This window comes from Corvus brachyrhynchos, unplaced genomic scaffold (genome assembly GCF_000691975.1).
Source record: "Corvus brachyrhynchos isolate BGI_N302 unplaced genomic scaffold, ASM69197v1 scaffold56, whole genome shotgun sequence".
Taxonomy (NCBI): Eukaryota; Metazoa; Chordata; class Aves; order Passeriformes; family Corvidae; genus Corvus; species Corvus brachyrhynchos.
This window is the reverse complement of record NW_008238664.1, coordinates 5,128,214-5,148,645: the sequence shown is the minus strand read 5'-3', so window position 1 is coordinate 5,148,645 and position 20,432 is coordinate 5,128,214. Positions and strand designations below refer to the sequence as shown.

The window sequence follows — 20,432 nt, the reverse complement described above, 5'->3', positions numbered from 1 at the left end:
ATATTACTGACCTCCAAAAGACCTGACCCACCAACTTGGTTAGCAAAGGGGCCGTAGGTAAACAGGAGACAGAAAAATCAGAAATGAGAAAATATGGAAGAATATACTTGTGGTTTGTGGCTAGGACCAGAAACAGAGACTCATGGGTCCCAGCTGTGCTCTTTGCCATCTTGAGCAAAACACTTAACTGTCTGATGACTCAGTTTCTTTGTCTACATGACAGCGATATGAATAGATAATAAATAAGAGAGGAGGAAATATATTTTGGGAATAGAAGTTGAATCTCATCATTTAAGTGCAAATATATTGCAGAGTCCTCTTACCAACAGTTTCTGGATACTATTTCATCCAGCTCTTAATATCTGTGTGCATTTATCTGGGTTTCAGAATAAACATGCCACAGACATGCAGAAGCTGGATCTGAAGACCTGCTCTGTTCCAGATCCTTGCCTGAGAAAAATCATCTGTTGTGGCTCCTGGAATGGAAAACAGCAAGGTGCAAAGTAGCTGCACCGAGCCAGGCTGGGGCACCAGAGCCAGAACTAATAAAAATTTGCATTCCACATCTGCCTGCACTACAAACATCCTTCATCTCTCCTTCCTTCTATTGTCCAGTGTATCGCAGTCCACAACTATCCTGAATGATGTTGTATATCCTACATATGAATTACTAATATTGTTTTTATTACTATTATAATAAACCACAAATAATTATTGTTTAATAAAAAACATGGGAGATCAGACAGAGGTCGGGATCCATAAAAGATCACAGAGTTTCCCTCTCACTTTTGTGCCATCAGATTCCTCTAGTACAGATTGACATTTATTGTCACCAACATCAGAAGTAAATTCCCTGGGTAACTACTCATGCTGTTTTCAGATTGATTCCCAGCTCATCATCACTCACCAGCACTGGCACATTAGCTGATAAATCAACTGACAAATGCCTGTGCATTTTGATATCACGCAGTAGAGTTCCCTTCTCAGGGCCTGCCAAGGGACTAGTCTGATGTATGATCCGTAAAACCACTTGGTGCCATTACTCCTTGCTTAACAATTCTCCCTCAACAATCCAAAAGGAACGGGACCAGACTCCCTGACTGCTCATCCATCACGGAGGATGCTCACAGTGGGCTTGAAGCCCGTGTAAAGCACCGTGTCAGCATCTTGTTTGGGAGCAGCTGCCACTCACAGATCATGAGATCCTTCTGTCTCCATGTCTTGCAGCAGACGCTTAACTGCCGGCTGTGTGAGCCACAACAGAGCGTGTCACTGCTTCTCATACATGAGAGGCTCGGAAACGCAAAGGGGTACAGGAGGAGAAAAGAAGAGAAAGTAGGAAGGGGGAAGCACTGGCTAAGAAAAGGAGTGATGAGAGTGCGAATGGAAGAGAAGGAGGGAAAAAGGGGCACATTCAGGGAAGGGTGAGAGGTGCAGTGACAGAAATATTTCCTTTCCTCCTGAAATGGCTTCCAATCACTCTTCCCTTCTTATGGAGAAGGGAGAAAGGAGCCAAGAACTAATTGCAAACAGTTAGACACTAGCTAGACATGATGGGAAGAAATCCAGCAGTCAAGCCTCATTTCTTTCACGTGCTGGAGAAGAGAGAGGTGAGGTGAGCTGTAACCCCATGAATGAGAACTTGGACATGACCTTCAGTCAGTTGCCTGCACACCACAGTAGACACCACCTCTGAGACTCCACAAGAATAAACCCTTTGGAAAAAGGGACAGAAGAGGAGAGCCTTTTGGGAAGATGTTTTACCTGTGGCAGGGCTTGAACAACTGTATCCAGCAGCGCTCGCATCCCTGTGGCCATCTTCAGTAGCTTCAGGACTGCCACAACAAGCACAAGAGAAGTGTCAGTCAGACTGAGCTCAGAGGCATCCTTTGTGTGACTTACTAATGTCAGTAGCACAAGACAGATGTCCTGCCTCCTCTTGCCCTAGAAAAACTGGACTTTCCCCTCATTTCTCTTCTCCCTTTTCACTCTACAACCCCAGTTCCTTCTCCTTGAGTTCTTATAGTTTTTACTAAATACTCTATTTCTGCCACCCATGCCTATTGGGCTGCTTCTGCTTCACCCAGACACTCTTTTTCCCAGGAACATGTATCCTAATTGTCCTTTTGCTTTGATTTTTCCTTCCATCACTTTCTCTTCCTTCAGCCATCACTGTTATGCCATCTTGGCACACCTTGGCCACCACCAGGAAGATTCAGGCCCTTACCTGTGCAAATTTCAGTCTGCTTGGTGGCCTCTTCTCCCCACACCACTACCATAGTTGCCCCATAAATGAGTAACAGAGAAAGTTCAGCTCTCACATGATCTGCCCACCCTCCCAGTGCTTCACCTCCCAGGCAACCAGAAAGCCTGAGCTTCTAGGGTGTCCTAGATCCTAGAATCCCTGCTGGGATATGATGAAGGACGCCCCAGAGGCTCCTCAATGGCTGGGGACAGGGTGAGCTCACGGCTCTACGGCCACTGCTCATTGAGTCATGGCACCAAGTTGCACTCCATGGCCACATACACCCCTGCTCTGGCCAGCGTCTCTCTCACCCCGTGCAATACGCAGCACCCTCATGATCCGGATGATAGTGGGGTTAATAGGGAGAGCAGCGTTGATTTCAATCTCTTCCAATGTGATGCCCATGACAGACAGCAGCACAATGGCCAGATCTAGCTGGTTCCACCTTTAGAAGAAAAATTCAAGAGAATAAACGAAGATAGAGTTTTCCATTTCCCTGAAAAAGAAATGTAATTGTCTCCACTTCATCCTAAACATTTCCTTATGTATGAGTTCAAGGCCCCACTGTGACTCACCCTATATGGGCTTTTCCAGAGAAACAGAGATTCACTTTGCACACACCCTGAGCAGCCAGAGGCAAGCCAGACTGATTTGAAAGCATGGAGCTGTGTTACTATGGCACTATGCTTTGACTAATGGGCTCAGCTTTTTACGGCCTTACTACCTCGAATCAACTTTGCTATATATGTTCTGCTTCAGCATGCTCAGAGTTTGCCTCAAGGGCAGGAAAAAAATGTCTCTCTCTAACCTCATCTCCTTTGCTTTCTAGCCCAACAAGCAGACTCCAACCAAGAGGCAATTTTTGGACAACTCTTGCTATTGCCTAGGCATTGCAGCTTGTGGAGGATGAGGTTAGGTCCATGCTGTTCAGAACTGGAAGGCAGTCAGAGCACTCTGCCACCGCTTCACAGTCTAGATAGGGCACTGTGCTCAAACCTCTACCCTAAACCCAGCTGTCCCACAGCCACGGTTGACAATCCTCTGCTCACCTGTCTTTGAAGAATCGTCGCAGACCAAACGCCACCAGCTTGAGGACTGCCTCAAACACGAAGACGGTAGTGAACAGGTAGTTGCAGTACTTAAGGGCGGTCTCCAGGGACTGCCACAGAAAGAGAGGATAAAGAATTGAGGAGAAAGCAACATCAAAGATATAACCCCCCTGTGTGGGGACTCTCCTAAGCACCAGGTATTCATTGTGGGGTGTGGAACCTACCCCCGGTGTTCATTGTGGGGTGGGGAAGCTGCCCCATGCTTCCGACCTACTTGAATGTAGAGGTTGCCTACTAAGGGCAACCACCAGCCAGCCCCTCTGCCCCATGTTCTTCTCAGGATCAGTTCCAGCTCCTTTTCCAGTACTGTTTAGCATAATCAGAAGGAGGAGGCTATTGCAAGAGAATCCACAAAATGCCATCAGGCTTTTCTTCTGCCAGTAGCCTGTGCCACCTGAATGACACCTTGTTAATGGCACTGGCATAGCTGTCAACCAGGAGTGAAGCACAGAGGTTATTCTGGTTGTGGATTCAGGCCATCACTGACAGGAGGAAACCCTGCTGTGCCTTGGTCTGGGGCCAGCACATCCCACCTCTGAGCTGTTTGGCTTCTGGCTCTTTTACGTGCTGCCCCTTCGCCACCACCAAGGACCAGTGTGAGCAGTGGGCAGCTTTTGGTGGCATTTTGTGCTGGAAGGGCTTGAAGTGCTTTGAGAAGATTGTTTAACAGAGCAGGCTGGCTTGGCTGGAGCTGTGTTCCAAGGAAAGGAGCTCAAGAGTAAGGAAGAGAAGTGACTTGTTGAGGAACAAAGATCTGATGTGAGGACGACAACAGATAAAGGTTGAGAGTTCCTGAAACCTAAAGCTGGGCATCATCTAGGGCAAGATGAAAGCTGGGCAGCTGGGCAAGGTGGGCAAGAAACAGAGGAGCCCAGCAGTAGATTTGAAAGAGGACAGACAGATTCAGCTCCTGATCAAAGCCTGAGCTACCTCAGACAATCTGTTCAGACACCAGCATTGTCACCTAAACCAAGGGTCTTCTGAAGAGAGAACTGAAACGCCACTGGGCAGAAGTCATGATGAATGCTTTGTCTACATAGGGAGGCAGAAGTCTCCTTTGATCTGAGCAGCATACATTTTTCCCACCAAAGGCATCTACAGCTTTGCCAGGAACACTGAGAGGTACATGGTCTATACCCAAGCAAAGTGTAAAACTTATTTGGCCTCCAGGGTGCTGTATTTGGAATCACACCCTGCAGCTGAGAGAGGCTCTGCTCAGCACTTTGGCCCTGCAGCTTCCGTTATGAAGAAAAGGTGGCTTGGTAAAGATGGCCCATCCCATGACATACCACTGGCCACCCTGCTTCTCTCAGCTGAGGCCATATGGCAGGGGAATAGGGCTGACATTCAGAAATCTGATTCAAAGCCCGAAGCTCCCAGGACACTGCTGCTTCCATGACTCCTATTAGGATCCAGGGGAACATAAAAAGCAGAGCAGGAAGCTAAATTTGGGTGACCCACATATCCACTTACTCATATAAAGCACAGAGACTTAATTGCACCATGCTTTCTAGGGGCTTGACTCTTGCTCAGATACCTTCTCTCTAAAGATTTTAATGGATAACAAGTGTCTGAGTAGGAACTACCTTTCTGGATACACATAAAACTCTTCACACAAATTTGCCTACTACAAAACTAACTCCTACAAAACTTTAACAGTTGTTTTTAGAGACACTCAAGTGTCCTACTTATGCTGGTGGGCAGTGGTCACCAGAGAGCTGTACCAAAATAACAATGTCTAGAGGCAGGACTTATCTCCATAATCTCACTCACCACAGGTTGGTTGTAGTGCTCCAAGGACATAGTGACCACGTTGAGGCAGATGATGAAAGTGATGAAGATGTCCAGATAGTGGCTGGTGCAGACCGAATGAATAAGGAGGCGTATGTGGCAGTAGGTAGCATAGTACGGCAAACGCTGCGCCTCTTCAGTGGAAAGAGGGATATGGGCAGAGTTAGGAAGAAATTAGAACAAAGAGAGAAATGGGTAAGAAACACTGAGGAGGGAGAAGGCATAAGGCTGGTGATAGGTGTTGAAAGAAAATGGAATGAAGCTGGGAGAGAGAAAAACGAAAAAAAAAAGAAAGAGGGGGGGGGGGGGGGGAGAAGAAAAAGAAGAAGAAGTGGGGAAAAATATGTAGGAAGAAAGACAAAGAACAGAATACTAGAAAGAAAATCTGTTAGTCTGTGTTTGTGGGAATGGTGCTAAATCAGCATGTCTTGACAAATTAAGATCACTTATGATAAAAGGGAGCAGATGGTTCAAGAAGAGGCCCTGGGGTGTCATGGGAGAGAAGGGGAAAACAGGAGCAGAGGAAGGGAAAGCATGCCCATAGGCTGTGAATGGAAGTCTGAGTAGCAGGGGTGATTTGCAGGGGCAAGTATGCTTTAGCAATTTTTATCTAAAGGTAACACAAAACAGGACAGAAACACCAGGAATAGAGGGTTTCCTTTACCACAGAAGGTTTGGGATCCCAAGGATTGACACTGCAACACGGGGGGCACTGAGACACAAAACACAGGGGTCTTCCTCTTTTTTTTTTTTCCCTCTTCTTTAAATTTGGGTTTAAACACAAAGAATGGTCTGTCCAGGTCTTTCTTCAACCACCAGCTGAGCTGCAGGAAGCCCAGGTGGGACTCTACCCCAAGCTCAGGAAGTGTTATCAGTGTGTGCATGCCCCATGCCAACAGTGCCTGTCAGCATGTGCACAGGGGTGTTTTTGGTACATTGTCTCCTGAGGAACGGGGTGCTAAAACCCCTCCCCAGTGCCTTCCCTGGAGTCCCAGCAGACCTCCTCAGCCACCCCTCTTCCTCAGACCGCCCCAGTGGCATGTGTGGTGACACAGCAGTGGTGCGGGGAGGAAGGCTGAGAGCACGGCCACGAGCGATGGATTTTGGAGACCAGCCCATTGGGAAAGAAAAAGAAGAGGAAAAGGTTTTTCTCAGAAAACCTTGGCCTACGAACCAACCAAACACTTAGGCTGTGCCTTACTCCTTCGCTTCTTCTCCAAGCGTCGCAGGCGCTTCTCCTCCCGCCGGCGCGCCTCCTCAGCCTCCTGGTGCTGCCGGCACTTGTGGAAGTTCTCCACCACCACCCCCACAAACATGTTGAGCACAAAGAAGCTGACGATGAGGAGAAAGGAAATGAAGTAGAGGAGCATCCAGGGGTTGTTGTTGGTCACTGGCTGGAGTGAAAGGAGAACAGAGGCAGTGATTGTCTTAGCAGTAGAGGAATAGGGATGCAGTGGGCAGCAGCCCAACAGTTCCTGCTTTACAAGGTATTGAAATAACCATGTGTGGGCCAGGAGGGAGCCAGCATGCCCAGAAAGACACATGGCACTATTGCTTCTTCATTACGAATTGATAAAGGCCCACTGACACTACCACAGACACCCACAGCACAGCCACAGCTACACCTCCCTGCATGGACCAGACAAGACCATGGACCTGACCCCTTGCAAATAGGTGAGCAAAGGATTCAGATAGGGCCTGGAAGGGACTCTTGGTTTGAGGGAGATATCTGAAGCAGGACATTAAAGCACGCTTCTGCCTTACTAGCACAAGGAAAATGACAAAGGTCCTTTCACATAAAAGTCCATGTACCTGCTGGTCAACAGCCACAGCATCTAGTCCATTATACATAATATTCACCCAGCCATCCTTGGAAGCCAGAACAAAGAGGGACATCAGAGCCTGCAACACATAAAGCAAAGCAGATGTGGAGCAGGTGCATCTGGCAGGCAGGAAAAAAAATATTGTGGGTTTATGCTCTAACACACACAGCACCAAAATACTCTTCCTGTGTCTCTGCACACATCAAAACCTGCTCCTTCCCCTGTGGAGGACAGGGAGGGGGTGACAGGAAGCCATGTACAGCCAGATCCACCAGAGGAGAGAGGTTTTGAAGAACATCTGCTTCATGGCAGGAGAAAAGAGAAAAATCAAGCTCTCTGCTGCCACCACTTTTCCTTCCCCCTCATCCTCTGTCATCCTGATACCAACCCATTAGTGACACAGCTTCTGCATGGACACCCAGGCCAAATAACTGCTCCTTCTGGCCCAGGCATTGGCTTTCCAGGCACTGCATCTATTCCCTGGGGAGGAGACAATCCCTTTGATGGGTTCCTGTCAGAGGAAGGAGATGTGGGTAAACTCACCTGTCCCAGGTTGTCGAAGTTATACTTGTGGTGCACCCACTTGTAGTTGGCTGCCACGCAGTCAGACCGGTTGGTGATGTTCCTGATGTCGACCCCCAGGCAGTGGTAGAACTTGCCTTTGAAAAGCTGCAGGAGGGGAGTGACCCCATCAGCCCCTTTCCCCACAGGGTTCCCCATGCTCCCTGGGATGTACAGAAGCTGCCAAGATGCTGCATGGCCTGCAAGACTGCAAGCCACATAGAGCATGACAGGGACGCCACCAACACAATGTAGAGCACAGTTTCAACCATTGCAAAGGAGCCAGGACCACCCTTGTAAGCTCACACTTGGCTTTTCAGCCTCCTCCATTGCCCCTGGCCAGCAGTGACTGTAAGCCCACCGTCTGACAGTCCTTAAGGCAGCCTTTCTGAGTACAAAGGGAAAAAGTATCTTCTAATCAGTCCCCTAGAGTAATCTTCCCTCCCTGCTTCCCAGTTACTGAGAGTGCTGATGGGAAAAGAAGATCTCATCTGAGGGTAAAGGACCAGAAAAAAACATCCTCTTCTTCTCATATATATTTTTCCACAAAGCTGCACTGCACTGCTGTGACTCTTCTGCCCAGGGCTCCTTTCCCCATATGGAAGGTACTGGATTGTGCATTTGTACAGATGCATCAGAGCAAACTAAGTATAGCGCATTCCCTGAGATGGAAGTAACGCCCACACCCTTGCTCCTCTGCAATGCAACAGCCAAAAATAAAAAGGATTAAATAAAAAAATTAAAGAAGTTTGTGGGTGGAATTAGGGCTCAGAGTGAGGGGGAGAAAGAGAGCTGGCTGGAGGCAGGGTTCATATGAGCAGGTGCTGAGCTGCTTGCCCTTGTGGGGTGAAATGGATGCGTCCAGGGAGCCCTGTGCTGTGCCAGCCCTGGGCTCTCCCAACAACGCTGACCCAAACCCCCATGCAGCTGCTGCCAGGTGTGATCATTAACTCCTGTCTCATGTCCAGCAATGCCTGCACTTGCTGAGCACCTGAATGTGCTTGGCAAAGGCTGTGTGATAATGGAGATGACTTGTGGAAGAGGGCAAATACAGAAAATTGACTGGCTTCCCTGTCTCTCCTGCTCTGCTTGGCTCCCTGTGTCTGTTACAGGACCTGGGGGTACAGGTGCCCACGGCAATAGGGGTAGGGGCTCAAGGGCTGTTTGATGGACAGCAACAACCTACCTGCACACCCAGGATGCCAAAGATGATGAAGAAAGCACAGCAGATGAGGACAATGTTTCCTATGGGCTTGAGGGAAGAAATGAGTGTCTCCACCACCAGCTTCAGGCCAGGGGCTCGACTGATGACTCTGGAAGGGAAGGAAGGGGAAGGGTGACAGGGGGACAGGGCAGGGGCATTTGGCCTAAGCAAAGCATTTTCAGCAGCAGCAGACCCCTCTCTCCCTGTGCAGTGACCCCTCAGTGGAGATCACTCCCCTGTGATCAAAAAGCCTCCTCTCCCATGGATTTGTTGTCTGATGAGGTACCTCCAGCATCGGACCCAAATGGCTAAGGGGGACCTCCCTGTGGCTTATTGCTTGTCAAAGACCACACTTTGCCTAGCCCAGCTGGATCTGACTCTGGGACCCTTCCTGGGGATAACCAGTGGGAAGAAGGGGGCGAGCAGGGCTTGGTGGGGTTCTGACCGGAGGGGACGTAGGGTGCGCAGCAACCGGAGCACTCGCAGCACCCCCAGAATTTTGGCACCGCCAGCAGAGGCCACTGAAACCACAATGTCAATGAGAGACACGAAGACCAAGAAGCCATCCAAGACGTTCCAACTGCTGCGGAGATAAGCCTGGTCCCCAAAATACAGGCCTAGAGAGACCACCTGGAAGAGAGGGGAGAGAGGAGGGGATGAAATAGCTCCTCTCCATGTTACCGGGTAGAGGGCAACTGTGGAGAGAATGGGAGGAGGGGGAATAGTTATCAACTCCTCATGACACTGAAGTGTCATCTCATAATCTTCTCCTTTCACCTGGATGTCTGTGAAGGAAAACATCTGTTTTCTGCCTCCCTAACATGACACTGTAGGGGACACACAGGAAACCTTTCCCTGCCACACCAGAGACTTGGGGCAAGTCTCCCAGTTCAGAGATCACCTGAGAGGTAAAGTCAGGCACCAAAATCCATACACTGGCTCTTAAAGGGGTAGTTTGTTTGCCAGCAGTTCTCAAAAACAGTGGGTACTACAGAAATTGGTGGCCATGGGGAGATCTTAACATCCTGCAAATCACGGTCAAAATTCAGATATGAATTTTAGGGGTTTAACTTCCAGCACACAGTTTAGGACTTTTTCCCAATCACAAGAAGGGAATACCAAGGTTTTCTGATTGTTGCAAAGTACTTTGAAATCTACTGAATAATTATCTCAACTTTGAGCATGTCATTAATATTGTTGTAATGTCTGCCATTCTTGCTCCAGGAGAAAGGGAATGGACATTTGACATCATTACAAAATCCATACTTGAATGCCAGCTATCCTTTATGAATAATAAGATCCAGCTGGATCTAAAGCTTAGGATAAACATCTCCTCTAAGCCTGACAGGACAGGACCCAACCCCAGGCAATATCTGCCGTTATAAAGGTAGAGGGAAGGACTGGCACACCAAAAAGATGAACAGATTTTAAAAGGGTGCTGATGAAACATGAACCATGTTTGATACTGGAAAAAGGCTCTGAGCTGTTCACCGCCAGTAACTTACCTTCAGTGTCATCTCAGCTACAAAGATTGCTGTGAAAATGTAGTTGGACACAGTGAGAAAGATTCTTTCCTAGAAATAAAATTAAAAAAAAAAAAAAAAACAAAACAGAGAAAGACCTTAAATGTATTTTGACTACTTCTTGTTACTCTGTCAGGCCCCTCTGATGATCTTGATATTTTTGCATTCCTATGAAGAGTCTGAAAGCTGAAGAAATAAGGGAGGTGTCCTTGGCAGAGGTCAGTGCTAGGCAGCTTTCAGCTCATACACCTTGGCTGGGACAAGATCCTACGCAGCTCTGCCAGAGCATAGTGGCTGGGATTTTTTTGCATCCTGCAAATCTGGTTCCAAGGCACTCCCTGCCCTGTTCTGTCAGTGCTGCTCAGGCCTGACCTGCTGCACTGACCTGGGACTTCTTCCCAAAGAACTGCTGAGCACAGACCACAGATCGTGTCCAAGTGCAGCAGAGTCTGGGCGTCAGCTAAGGCAGACAAGCAGGAAAAGTAATTTCACTTGCCAGCTTGAGCCTCCTCCAAGATAGCTCAAGAGCAGCATACATGAATGATGATGTGCCATTCCTACAGCATAGAAGCTACTTCTATGTTTCAGCTCCCAGTCCTTGTCCCTTTTGCCTTTCATCTCTTATATGCAGGTTCCTGGAGGAGACTCTTACTTCCCAAGACAGAAGGAACTGGGCTTTCTGTATTATAAAGCGGGTTGCCCTATTACAAGAGCCTGCAGGGGAAGCACACATTTATGTCAATTACTAATACTTAGGTATTTGAATAGATGAGTCTGAGCTCAAGTTCTTCCAGAGATCATAACAGTACCAGCAACACTTAAGAATCACTGTTAGAGGTTGTGCCAAAAAATGGGTGACAGGTAATGGTTCTCACCGTGCTTCTGTGTTCAATCTGGGGTCTTTCCAGGGCAATCGTGATGCAGTTCAGGAAGATGAAGGCCAGCACTACGTGGTCAAAGAGCTTGTGAGCAATGATGGTTTGGCAGAGGAGGCGAAACCTGCAAGAGAGTTCCAGTAGGCACTTGTGCCTTCGGCAGAACGAATTTAGGAACAAAGATGACACAGAATTAAGCATTCTGGCCAAAACTGGGCTCTGATATAGCAGCTTTCCTATCTATGATACTGATGTCCTTTGAAACGGCAATAGCCCAGGGTGGTACATGGTCACACAGGGAGCCTGGAGCAGAGCAAGGGCAGAGCAATGAGCTGAACCCTCCATTGATTTCCCCAGTGCCAGAGTGGTTTCCTAACCACTATGACTCTGTGCTCCTCTCTTGCCTTGTGAAGAGGCTGAATTCTAGTTTTCCTCCCAAACTCACACTTTGTACCACCCCACAGCGAAGAGGCTGGATGCTGAAAGCTCAGGAGAGGCAGGTAGGTTGGCAGTCATGGGGACCACACTTCTGAAAGACACTGTGTAGATTAACATAGGTGTCACACAAGCTCTCCCTCGTGACCTATAATGAAACACTTTTCAAGGGGCAATATACATGGGTGAGAACAGTGTTGGCTGGGGTACATGGACATTTTCTCCTGGTGAGAAGATCTCTTTAACATGAAGAATTCAACCCAATTTTCCTCTTTTTTTAGGCAAGAAGAATTCTAACTTTACCCTAAATGCGTGATATAACTGCTGGTAAGTTGGTACTGGGACTGTAAATTAAATGAAGACACTATTCTGGTACCAGGGGAAGAAATATCAGTATTATGGAGTCATCAATAATACATTCTTTATGCTCTTTGTGCTAACATTAGTATTCCTTGCCCTGCTTTGCTATAAATATTTATGATTACAGAAAATAAAAATGGGATGCTCCAAAAGGAGGGAAGATCACAATAGCTATTGAGGATGCTCGACTTTCCTTTCATTGCCAGAATCTAGGAAAAGAAATGTTGTTTGGGTGTAGAAGGGACAAGGGAGGAGAAAACACACATTCTCAGCTGGTGAGGCTAAAACTGCAACCTAACATCAGGGGATGTGGCCAGCAGAGCAACAAAATCTACCCCCTCTTCTCAACCCTCTCATGGCAAAAACTGCACAAACCTGTTCTGTGGGGAGAAGAGATATATGGACCAGTCTTCCCGTAACTCACACCAGTCTGGCTTGTAGACTTCCATCATCTTCCGGATGCGAAAGCACAGGCTCTGTAGGGATGCAGCAGAAGCAATTGCCACTGGTGACCTTCCCACTTGCCTGAGAGAGATAGTCTTCCTTTCACATCTGACTCAAACGCACCACTACCTGCTTTTCTTTAATCCCCCGACTGAGAAAAATCAACTCAAAGGCAACAAGTAATGGAAAAGAAGGTAGAAGCTGCTTTGCCAGGGATTGTCTGCCTCTTGGCATCTGGTTTCCTACCTGAATCATGACAAATAAAACTGCTGGTGTCCTTTTTAGAGTAGGATGCTGTCCATGATGCCTTAGAGGTCTTAGAGGGACTGTGTTACATGAGGGCAATGTGTCCTCCCTACCTCAGCTAAACAAGAAGCCAGAACAAAAAAGCCTTCTGTTGGCACTTGAGCTGGGAATTTCATACAGACATATATGTCTGTTCAATTTTCTACTGACCCTCACTCCACTTTTTCCACCCTCTGATCTGCTCACAGATTGCTGTCCCTCAGGCTGATACCACAAAACCCACTTGCCTTGCCTGTGGTGCCTGTGCTTCCTGCTCTGGTCTGCTGATGTCTCCCATGCAAAACTCACTGTTACACAGCCTGACCTCTCCTACCCTGCAGAAATCACTGGCTGCACTGCTCTGAAATAACAGCCCCTGAATGACCACATGTATGTCTCACATCCGCCTTCCTCCCACCATCCACCTGCCTTGCAGGCAGCCTGACAGTGTGGTGTGAGCTTGTCTGTGCCTGAAGGTCCTATCTGCATTCAGTGCTGTCCTCCAGCCTTCCTAAAGCACCTTTGCAAGCTTTCCCAGACACACGCAAGAAGACTGAAATTTGAGGATGGATTTGGGATTTCCCAGAGCACTGCGATGTAACGCCAGGCTCCTCCACCAAGTACTCACATAATCTATTTCTTCATCATCCTCTCCCCCTTCTTTGTGGTTGTTCATCTTTGGGAAGATCTCCTTGACAATACTGGGCATTTTGCCATTGCAGTCCTGATGCTCACTGGCCCCAGGCGGTGCTCCCAGCCTATGGGTCACTCTGTGTCCAGAAGGGACCGAGGCCAACTCCAGCAGGTCACAGGAGCCTTTGTTATCCAGAGAGAGTGTCCGGCGGTGATGAAACACCCTTCCTGTCCCATCCGGCTCCCCATCTGCTGCCTTGTGCATTTCCCCAGACAGGAGGGACTCATGCTCAGCTGAGGGAGGTTTGTGTTTCAGGCTGTGTCCCCGGGCCAGGCTGTTCCAGCTGGAGCGACGGCTTCCCCAGGCTCCGCTGCGGCTCCAGGCACCATAGTGGGAACTGCGGGAGCTGGACTGTAAGGGAGTGGGATGGGGACTCAGTGACTCTGGGCACAAGGAGGGAGCATGTGATCCTCTCTCAGATCACAGACTTCTCCCTGGGCCCCTAAGCCAGAAGGCTGCCATTTATCAGATGTCAAGCAAGTTGCATGGTGGGAATTTAGCAGCAATCTCTGTAAATCTGACAATAAATTGATAATGAGTTAGCAATGGTGTTGGCTGTGATTACTTTATAGCACCATCTGCGTGCAAAGCACTTTCAGGGAAGGTAAGTAATAAAGCCAAAGGCCAGGTGCCTGATATTGTTACTTACACCAGCACAGAGCAAGAGTAAAGCTCTCAAAAAATCTGATTGGCAGCTTTTTACACTGCCCTGGGGTTCAGGATAACACAAGGTACACGGTGATGGATCATCTGACATACCATCTTTGAGTACAGTCTTCGTAAAAGGGAGAAATGAGAAAAACAGGCTTGTTGGTCACAGTCTAGTCCAACCCCATCAGCAAGTTATCATGTAGTATGTGGCTGCTAGCACTCCCTGTTCGGAAATAACAGGAGCATGAGCCCTTTAAGCACTGAGGTACTCCCCAGAGCTGTGTATGCCAGTGGGTAGAAAGCCCAGGAGCTGATGTTACAAGTTGGACAGGTCAGAGATGCACTGGTTAGAAAACCTGCAGTGCTTGGGGAAGTGCTATAGGGCAGCAGAATCTGCTATGGGGAGCTCAAAGACAAGTTTTTCACTGTTAGAAAAGCTCTGATACAAAACCCAACTGTAATGGGAGTTGGTTCTGGCATCACCTAGATGTTCCTATGTTCTTAAGGCAACATTTTGTGTCCTTTACTCTAGGAAAACATGGAAAAGGCAAGGAAGAAAAATGTGTTTCACTGTAAGAGGGAGACTGTCTTCTTGGTGTTCTCCCTCTCCCACACTCAAAGGAATATAGATAACTGACCTGGAAATAGACTTCAAAAATCTGGAAGTTTAGAAAAATAACGTGAACTGATCTGGATTCTAAAGACGGGCAATGCAGTTCTGTTAGAAGCCTACAGCAGCAGAGCAATTCTTCCCAGAAATCCCCAGGTAATGGCAGAAAGCCAACAAAGTGCTTGGCCTTCAAAAGAAGGGTATGGCACACATTTATACTCCCTCACTCACCAAGGACCGCTGGTCATAGGTCATTCTCCCCAGGGACATCACACTGCTCTTCCGGGAGCCAACAGCCACACGGATCTGGTCAAGCTGCAGTGAGTTGTGTGAAGAGTTGGTGACCCCCCCAGCAGCCACTGGTGGGTTAGAAGAGGGCAAGGATGGGTCCAAGTGCCCATTAGGGGTCACAGGAATTGCACAGAGCTTGGGATCTGAGTGGAAAGATGCAGAAAGAAGAATGAGGAAAGAAGAAGGTGGGTTCCTCACTAGCCAGTGATGCTTTGATGCCTTAGCAGTTTAACATTTTAACAGCAGCTAACAGATTATTATCCCTTTAGAATCAATCAACATCAATTCCTCTGATTTAGGGTGTGGTGACAAAGGCAGTGCAAGCTGGGAAGGCTTTAAAGTCATTTCCTCAGTCTCCAAAACCGACCACACCTCTCCTTGGGGACAGACAGACAAGCAGAGTGGTGGCCAAGCAGCCTCTGACAGGCAGAGCACAAAGCCGAACGGAAGACGAGAGCGTGCTTCTGCATGCCAAGAGCAGACACCAGCATCTTCAGGCCTGAACAAATTCCACCAGCTCTCAGATTGGCTACTTAAAGCAGTTAGGCTGAAACACTGAGCAAGGGACTAAGATGTAGGGGTAGCCCCAACCATCCATGTACTGAGGTCACCTTAAAACTCCTGCAACCATACTGCATACACAAACTGCATCCCAGTCTATGCTACTACACTGCACTTCTCCAAATGACTGATCATTTGCCTTTAAGATCAGGCACACTTTTGAGGGAAATGTTAGGTCCTGTAGATGACCATCAGCATTTTTTGAGATGCATGGAGAGGACAGGGTGTTGGATTATAATGCCTGAAAGGACTAGAGCAATAATTTTTGTTTGACTTACTGCATAATGAAGGTCACCTATCCATGTCTGCATGACAGACAGCCATGAGAGCACCAACACCTCTGTAACCTCTTCCTCCTCTGCCATCTCAGAGGTTTGACTGCCTACATTCAGCATAAGCTCTGATATGGTGCAGCCATGTAACTCAGGATAGGACTGCTTTGAAAAGAGCTAAGTTGCAGGAAGAAACTGTGAGCCAATAACTGGAACCACTGCTCCCTGCTGTGGGAGCTGCATTTACACTCAGAAATGTGCCTGTGGTGCTTGTCTGAGTTGTGCTGTGAGTATGCTTGTGCCTGTCCTTGCACCTTGCTGATACTGATCTTGTCTTGCTGACTGGACTTCTTGGCTTGACCTCAGACCTTCCTCACCACTGTAGGCTTGCCTGGAAATCACGGAACCATTGGCAGACCCTCACTAGTGCCAGTGGACCTTCTCTGCTCACCTTGTGCAAGAATGCGCAGTGTGGCCCCTGCCCTCCTGCCTGGCTCTCTCTCCCCTTTTAACTCCTGGCTCACCATCCATTGCAGAGTAAGCTACTCCTGCTGCTCCCTGCCACCAAGTCCTGTTTGAAATGTAATGCCTCTTGTAGAAAGACTTTCAGTCTTTGAGGGAAGATTTCAAGGGATGGAGACCTTACTAGGCAGTTCGTATTCAGGTTTTTCCCACTGTTAATTATCTTTCCTTGAAAATACATGGCTTTTTTTCAGCCTGAATTTGTCTAGCTTGAGCTTCCAACCTCTACAATCTCATTATGCTTTTCTCTGCTCAATTAAAGAGCTATCTACCATCACAAATCCCTCCTTATGGTCTACAACTACAGAGAGAGTGATCAAGTAACTTTCCTGATTTCTCTAAGCTTCATTAGTCTCTCACTATGAGGCAAGGCTTCCAAATTTGCCTGAGTCCTTTTTACCGTCTTGGTATCCCCTCTCCAAATGTGGGTTTCAGATTTGGGCACAGTTTTCCTGAAATGGTTACCCTGAAGATAAGCAGAGACAGTCTCACTTCTCACTTCCAGTTGCTGTTCTGGAGGCCATTCAAGAACTGTTCCACTTAACTACCACATTCCTCAGGATGCCAACATATCTCTGTTTTTCCACAAATAACACCACAAACTGGCATAAAGTTCAAAATAAAAACTGGCAAGTTCTTGGAGGTGCGAGTGAATTTTCTGCAGAATCTGCTTTTAGATTTCTCACCAAACAGCAGTAGGACACAAGCAAATAAGACTGTGTGAGTTACTGTACCTGAGCCTTCCTGGACCTCTTGGAACTGATCAAACTCCTCCATGTTTGAAGAACTCTGATCTTCATCTGAGTATGACCGGTTGGCATCACCCTGGAACACATAAATATAGAAGTTGGGAACTCAAACAGAAAAGACCATTTGTTTTTGTCTTTCCTTTCTAGAACAACTGCAAAATTGTCCTTGGCAGTTAGGCATCCAGTGCGATCACTGGAAAGAGTCTTGCATGATTTTGGATGGCTGATACACTGCATTGCTGCTTTTGGATGGGTAAAGGACTCACCCTAAGGTAGGTTCTGTTGTGTTACACAGAACAGAAATTGTGAATCCCCTTCCAGTGAGCCTTGCATGGCTTAACATCCTTGCAAGGATTAACTCTGGGGATTTTTCTTTTGTTTAATTGAAGACTACTCTAACAAGGGTCATTTCATGAGTGAGGGGTGATACTTTGTAAGTCCTCCAGTCCAGTATCCTCAAGTGTCACAAAGGATCCCTTTTTTAGCACCTCTGTTCCTCCTCCTGATGAAGCCTTGGTGGCAACTCACCTCAGCCTGAAACCCTTCCACAAGAATGGCCACCAGGAGATTGAAGAGTACATAATTGCCAAATGTCATGAGAGCCACAAAGTAGAGGGAAGCCCACGGCGAGGTGGAGGCCATGCCATTATAGAGAACAACATTCCAGTCCTCCTGGGTTAGGATCTGTGAGAGAGGAAGAGGAAGTCAGATAAATGTGAAGGAAGAACACGAAGGGGATTCCCAGAAAAGGACAGTCAAAGAATACACATCAGGACCAGACCAGGCCTCTGAACTTCCCCATAACCACGCACCCACTGTCACTGCCCAGCTGTGGCACTGCACCAAAAACCTTAGCTGAGCAAGAAGAAACAGGAGCAACCATTAGGGCAGTTATGTGCTGAGGGGAGAGTGTTAAACTTGGGAGTTGCCACAACAGGAGAGACCTTTGCACACCGTCCCCTAGGAAGGAAGGAGCTCCCCTGTTTGAGATATACACCAGTTGTTTGGTTATAATATTCAATTGTTCTTCCTCCAAACATCACACAAAAGTCTTTTACACAGCCTTTTGTGCTGTCAGGAGTCAGTGCAGTGCTCCTCAGTGAGGAAAAAACATCTCCTGATTGTCTTCACTTTGCCCTGGCCCACCCATAAAGAGCAAGTGGGCTCACCTGGAAGACGGTGACGATGGCCCAGAGCAGGGAGTCAAAATTCTTTCGGTCAGGAACTGTGTCTCCTGTGTCTGTCCTGAGGCTGAACTTGCAACCAAAGATATGCATTCCCAGGATGCTTTGGAACAAGATGATGTCAAATATAAATATCTCTGCCTCCACAATGAACTCGTCAGAGTAATTCTCTTCTCCTGAAAATCTAATGCAACATCACAGCAGCAAGGGGTACAAGAACACAGTCTGACCACTGGGACCTATCTGTGTAGAATTATTCTTTGTGTAGAAGGAATTACATATTGCAACCCTGTGGGTCACCAAAAAATTTGCTTTCCATCTGTGCTGACTCAGCTCATATATTCCCTCCAACCTGTCATTCAGATCTGTTCTCTCTATTGTCCTTTTTTACTCTCATATTTCTTCATCTTGCTATCAGGGTCTCCATGGCATGCACAGACAACCTTTCTTGGTCGCTTCCTGCTGCCCTTCTGCCAGAGTCAGCCTCCAGGCTGAACTGCTCCTGTAGCCAGTATTGATTACCAGGAGACTTCATCTATCCTGCAATGGGACGTTATGCTCAATGTTTGCATTTGCTGGCAGTATCTCACCATCCCATCCAGGCCAAATCCTCAGCTGCTGAATCCAATTTAATGCAGGAGTAATTTCAGCCCTTATGAACAAATAAATGTTTGTCAGTGCTGCCTTGGCCTAGAACAATGGGCAACATGAGTTATGCAGTCATGCTCTGAAGCTGCTGCCCCATGACCCACGCAGCGCCGCTCCAGAACACTGTGAGCTGACTGCCTCCTCACCTGAATATGAAGATGAAGAGCATCAGGAGCATGCAGAAGGTGGCTACGTTATCCATAGTCTTCATCAGCACCACAAGCTGGCGGCGCAGCGCAGGCATGAAACGCACCAGCTTCAGCACCCGGAGGAGTCGGAACGTCCTCAGCACAGAGAGGCCCCCGTCTGCCTGGCCAATGATCTCCCAGATGCTGTGGTCCAGAGAGGCACAGGAAGTACAAGAGACAAAACAAAAGACAAGTGAAGAAACAGAAGAAAACAAGGAATGACAATGCTAAGTCTTCACCTTGGCATTGGCAGTACAAAGGGGTGAGAGAGAAAACGTGTCTGAGCAAGACAGAAGCATGTACCATAGGCTTGCCCTTATGTGTTGAAAGCTGCATTTATGCCTTAAGAACATGAACGTGGCAGTGCATGTGGAAGGAATGAAGAAAGGATTGCAGCATTTAATTCCAGCAAGATAAGTTCTTTTATCACACTTTAAACCTTTGTAACATCTTCAATTTGTGCATTTTCAAAGTATTTCACAGCTAATATGTGTTGTGAACTTAACAAGGCAGTTGCAATTGCCTCCACTTTGCAGAGGAGAGAACTGAGGGACAGAAATGTTGTGTGGCTTGCGTAGCACCAACACCGAGTATTGGGAAAAGATATCTTGGTCCCCCAATCCTTGGCCTTGTGCATGAGCTCAGCTCCTCTCAGTACAGCTGCTAAATCCTTTTTGAAAAAGTGTGCATGCTCTGTGGTACTCTTTCCTACATGTATTTCAGTTGATCCCCAAGGCCCTTGTCACCTGATGATGACGATGATACTGTCAAAGATGTTGTAGGGGTTGCGAAGGTAATCAAAGAGACCAAAAGCAGCAAGTTTCAGGATCATCTCCAGGGCAAACATGCTTGTAAAGACAACATTGCTGATCTCCAAGATGTTGGTCAATTCCTCTGGCTAGAGAGAATGCAAATTCAGAGAGTCAGAACTGAAAGAGCCCTGAAATTATGGGAAATAAATTACTCTTCCGAGGGAACAGGGTTTGTAGGGAGTTGCAAACGTCCATGGGTGAGATTAGAGTGGAACTGGATAGCAGCACCTGCACTCCAATTCCTTTGCAGATTTTCTACCTTCATCATAGATTATATCCTTAACAATTATATTTATTAGAGGCAATCAGGAGCCTCACAGCCATTCACACAGCCAAGGGTGACAAAGCCTTTTCTACATTCCCCTCCATATCCCATTCCCCTGGATAAAGGCTGCTTTATTTTGTGCAAAGAACTTGAGCATTTTTTGAAGGAGAGCAAAATTGGTTGATTTGCAGTCAACCTCTTCCTTCAAGAATTTCTTCCTCTGAAGTTTCCACAGGTAGCTGGCACTTTTTTTTTTTTCCTGAAATTTTGAAAACATTTAAATGACAGGAAAACAATTCCCCATCCTCCTCTAACCGTCACTACACTCAT

General features: G+C 47.4%; 1 protein-coding gene across 4 annotated transcripts in view; it reads right to left on the bottom strand.

Moving 5' to 3' along the window:
* CACNA1I (calcium voltage-gated channel subunit alpha1 I) overlaps positions 1 to 20,432 on the bottom strand; it is a 160,152-nt gene that overhangs the window by 8,366 nt on the left and 131,354 nt on the right. For all 4 annotated transcript variants that reach the window (XM_017737984.1, XM_017737987.1, XM_017737985.1 and 1 more), the window contains 19 exons: positions 19,772 to 19,923; positions 18,984 to 19,169; positions 18,175 to 18,292; positions 17,534 to 17,689; positions 16,991 to 17,081; positions 14,842 to 15,044; positions 13,284 to 13,700; positions 12,302 to 12,402; positions 11,132 to 11,255; positions 10,239 to 10,307; positions 9,179 to 9,363; positions 8,716 to 8,842; positions 7,512 to 7,637; positions 6,958 to 7,047; positions 6,347 to 6,539; positions 5,128 to 5,279; positions 3,295 to 3,404; positions 2,557 to 2,690; positions 1,765 to 1,835 (listed from right to left, as the gene is read on the bottom strand). In XM_017737984.1, the coding sequence (XP_017593473.1) occupies positions 1,765 to 1,835; positions 2,557 to 2,690; positions 3,295 to 3,404; positions 5,128 to 5,279; positions 6,347 to 6,539; positions 6,958 to 7,047; positions 7,512 to 7,637; positions 8,716 to 8,842; positions 9,179 to 9,363; positions 10,239 to 10,307; positions 11,132 to 11,255; positions 12,302 to 12,402; positions 13,284 to 13,700; positions 14,842 to 15,044; positions 16,991 to 17,081; positions 17,534 to 17,689; positions 18,175 to 18,292; positions 18,984 to 19,169; positions 19,772 to 19,923 (2,805 nt within the window). The remainder of the gene's footprint in view (positions 1 to 1,764; positions 1,836 to 2,556; positions 2,691 to 3,294; positions 3,405 to 5,127; positions 5,280 to 6,346; positions 6,540 to 6,957; positions 7,048 to 7,511; positions 7,638 to 8,715; positions 8,843 to 9,178; positions 9,364 to 10,238; positions 10,308 to 11,131; positions 11,256 to 12,301; positions 12,403 to 13,283; positions 13,701 to 14,841; positions 15,045 to 16,990; positions 17,082 to 17,533; positions 17,690 to 18,174; positions 18,293 to 18,983; positions 19,170 to 19,771; positions 19,924 to 20,432) is intronic.